We start from the raw sequence: 3,789 nt of genomic DNA on the forward strand, positions 1-3,789 counted from the left end.
GGTGAGTGATTACATTGAGTTATAGAGCTTAGACACACTGATAAATAAACTGATAAACTAATATACAACTAGCTCTCTCTAATTAACCATTTTGTTACAAACTTTACATACTATACTCTGTCATCATACATTCATGCTTGAAACAAATTCATGAAATACCCTTCTTAGGGGTTAGGCAAGGTAACACTTTCCAATGAATAACCCTTAAAAAAAATGAAAGCATATGTTGAGAAGCTCATAGTTTTTGAGCACTTGAAAGTGACTTTTGGGAATGATTAGAAGAATGTTTGCTGGTTGCACTACTCTCAGTTGCCCTTTTTGGGGTCCTTGTGATTGAATTTGTGGATTGAAGTGCTTCCAATGCAGCTAAAACATTCACCATTTGTGGCCTATATTTTGGATCAGCATTCAGGCACTGCAAGGCGAGTGCGGCCGCGGCTTGAGCTCCTTTCCTAGAGTACTGTCCACCCAACCTGGTATCCATGATTCTCAAAATCCTTCTGCTATCACTTAGGAATGGCCTCGCCCAATCCACCAATGTTTCTTCTGGAATTCCTTCTTTCTCGTTTTCGACTACACGCCTTCCGGTTAATAACTCTAGCAAGACAACGCCAAAGCTGTATACATCACTCCTTGGGGTCAAATGACCTGTTTGTTTTGTCAAATGCAAAAGGCTCATCAAATTTTTGAAATCTTACTTGTGATGAAACTACTCATCTCAAAAGCTTAAGCTGATAGAAGAAAGCAACATTAATAGTTATATCTCTAACACTCCCCCTCAAGCACGGGGACATAGGCTTTAATACCATGTCATGAAACCACTTATCTCAAAAACTTTAAGCTAATAGAAAAAGACAACATTAAGGTAGCATTTGTTTTGGGAGACCGAGACTCAATATCATGTTTGTTGGTTTAGAGACTGGTACTAAAATTTTTGTCTCTATCTCCAAAATTTCAGTATTTCAGTATCTCCAAAATGTAGGGACACAGGAACTAAAATTTTTAGAGATGGAGATTGAAACTTTAATAACATTTTATACCTAAAATATCCTCATTTCAATTAATTAATTCCAATTTTACTCTTTGTGCAAATTAAATTAGAGTTTCATTCTTCTTTTAATTTCTGTCTCCCACTTTGTACCAAACAGAATACTCAGATTTATTTCAATTTCTGTTTCTTAGTCTCTGTCTTTCGGTCTTAGTCTTTCTGTCTCTGTCTCTCTACCAAACACTACCTAATGATTATATCTCTAATGATAGTAAGTCACATGTATTTTGAAAGGGAAGGAAAATTTACCTGTAGCTACATACTCTGGTGCAGCATAACCATGAGTTCCAATAATTCTGGTTGAAACGTGTGTATTATCTCCGGTAGGACCGTCTCTTGCCAAGCCAAAATCCGAAATCTTCGCATTGAAATCCTGCATAAATTTTGGAAATACTCTTTCAGAATGAAACAATAGTGTACAATGTACATTCACATTTCATAGAATCACAGACTCAAACTACTTACAGAGTCTAGTAGGACATTGGAAGCCTTTAAATCGCGAAAAATGATATTTGAATCGAGGGAATGCAAGAATGCTAATCCTCTAGCAACAGCTATGGCGATGTTGATCCTCATAATCCATGGAATCGGTTGAACACCTTCTGCAAAATGGTAACAAAAATATACTGAAAATGAAAATAGAAACCGAAAAGTTTCTAAATATGTTGAAAATAAAAACGAGGAAATAGTCAAATTAGTACTCAATCACCAAATTAGTCCCGGTTTTTTTAATCAAATTCGTCTGGCAAAGATTTTAAGTTAGTCATTTTAGTACTTTTGTCACTTCCGTTCATCAAAATTTGTTGATGTGACACGTTTAGTTACACCAGAGTAGTCCTAATTGACGGCGTGATTTATAAAATTAGATCAAGGATTCTAGTGCCTCAGGTCCTTCCTTCAATTAGATTTTGATTTGATCTAATTTTATAAAATTATCATGCTAATAGTCAATTAATACTCATATGTGTGTTGTAATATCACTTAAGGTGCTATATTAATAAATTTTGGTGTCGTCAACAAAGAAAATGACAGAATGACTAACACCGCTAATTTAAAATATTTGAAAAGAGAATTTGATTAGAAAAATCTTTTGGAGACTAATTTGAAAAATAAGTAATCTTTCAACCACGAATTTGAGCATTCAGCCAAGTAAATACACTTACTTCTGAATAAATGGTTTTCCAAACTTCCTTTCTGCATAAACTCATAAACTAGAAGCCTATTCTTCCCTTCCAAGCAATAACCAATAAGTCTTACAAGATTTTCATGGTGAAGCTGCCCTAGATAGTTCACTTCTGCAAGCCATTCTTGGTGTCCTTGAAAGCTTTCTGGCTTAAGCTTCTTTATGGCTGCTACTATACCAGTCCCTGGTTTTGTGGGAGCAAAAGTGTTCTCATCTATCCACCCTTTGTACACAAACCCGAACCCTCCCTCGCCGATCAAATTCTCTCGCCGGAAGTTCTTAGTTGCCTCCTTCAGATCACTAAAGGAGAAGGACTTAAGGCTGCTAGAAATTGTTCTCTCAATAGCATTTGACACTGAAGTTTGAGCAGAAGATTTTTGTTTGGGAGGACTTGAATTCTGCTTTGGCTTAGTTTGAGATTTATTACTTCCTGATTAGATGAAAATCAAAGTTAAAATCAACCAATTTAACAACTTAACCATATAACAAAATGCAGCAAAATTGTGATTTTGGTTAATAATAAATAGAGTTAAAACCTTAACTAGGGTATTAAAATTCCAACTTTAAAGCACAAATTGAATGAAATTAGCTCAACTAATCACAAACCTTAATTAGAGTATCAAAATTGCAAAATTTCTAATGAACAATATGTTTTAAGAACCTGCTAGAACAGTGTGAAAAAGCCACATCTTCATTTTTCCAACCAAATTTTAAGTTTTTAATAACCATGGTACTAGAAAACACTAAAAAGGTTTATAGTATATTAGGTGAACAAAAAGACAAAGAGTATCAACTAATCCCAGAAACCCAAAGGGAATAAGAACATTAAAAAACAGAGAACTGAGTAAAACAAAAAAGGATTATTTGATGAACATTGGTTTTATCCTTTAGGAACCATCGCCATCTTTCTTTCTTTCTTCCCCTTTTGCGTGGAAAACAAAGCAAGAAAACCATAACAAAAGCATCATGGTACGACAGAAAATACAAAGACACAGAGACAGAAACAAGAGAGAAAAGTTGTGGCCTAAAAAAGAAGGAATTGAAGGAAGAACTGACCAAAAAGGGTTGTGGAAGAAACATGAGCAACTGGTTTTATGAAGCAATTTCCCATGATGATGATGATGATCTATGATGCAAAGTGTTTTATGTTAGAACAAGAAAAAGGGTTTGTATAATTGTATATGTAAGATGAGAGTAAGAGTGTGAAAAAGTATGCAAAGAAATACGTGTGAAGTTGGAAGAAAAAGTCCACCATGGGAGCTAGGAAGAGAGGAGTGGTTGACAAGTTACCATAGTCAATGGGGTGGGAAATTCACACCATGCTTACACCATTCATAATACAAACATAAAACATGCTCCCACATTTCATATATCACGGTCCTAAAAAGCCCAAACATATTTCCATCATTTATAAATATCAATTTTATTTTAATGGGATGACAGTGTAGAACAATTTTATCCCTGTATCGATTCATACAATAACAAAAATATTTGACAACAAAAAATTAACTAAAAATAGCCAAAATTTACAGTTACAGACTCAAATTCCGACTTTAAC

At 34.6% G+C, this 3,789-nt stretch overlaps 1 protein-coding gene across 2 annotated transcripts; it reads right to left on the reverse strand.

Annotated features, from left to right (window-relative positions):
• Nucleotides 42-3,527, reverse strand: LOC107609658 (probable serine/threonine-protein kinase PBL3). 2 transcript variants are annotated; one of them, XM_016311667.2, is made up of 5 exons: nt 3,284-3,527; nt 2,212-2,661; nt 1,514-1,650; nt 1,298-1,421; nt 42-648 (listed from the first exon to the last, which is right to left on the reverse strand). In XM_016311667.2, the coding sequence occupies exons 1-5, from the start codon at nt 3,309-3,311 to the stop codon at nt 236-238; spliced, it is 1,152 nt and encodes a 383-aa protein (XP_016167153.1). In that variant the 5' UTR covers nt 3,312-3,527; the 3' UTR covers nt 42-235. The 2 variants fall into 2 exon arrangements, with proteins under 2 accessions (XP_016167153.1, XP_016167152.1); XM_016311666.2 differs by having other exon boundaries at nt 3,288-3,526.

This window comes from Arachis ipaensis, chromosome B07 (assembly GCF_000816755.2).
Source record: "Arachis ipaensis cultivar K30076 chromosome B07, Araip1.1, whole genome shotgun sequence".
Lineage (NCBI taxonomy): Eukaryota > Viridiplantae > Streptophyta > Magnoliopsida > Fabales > Fabaceae > Arachis > Arachis ipaensis.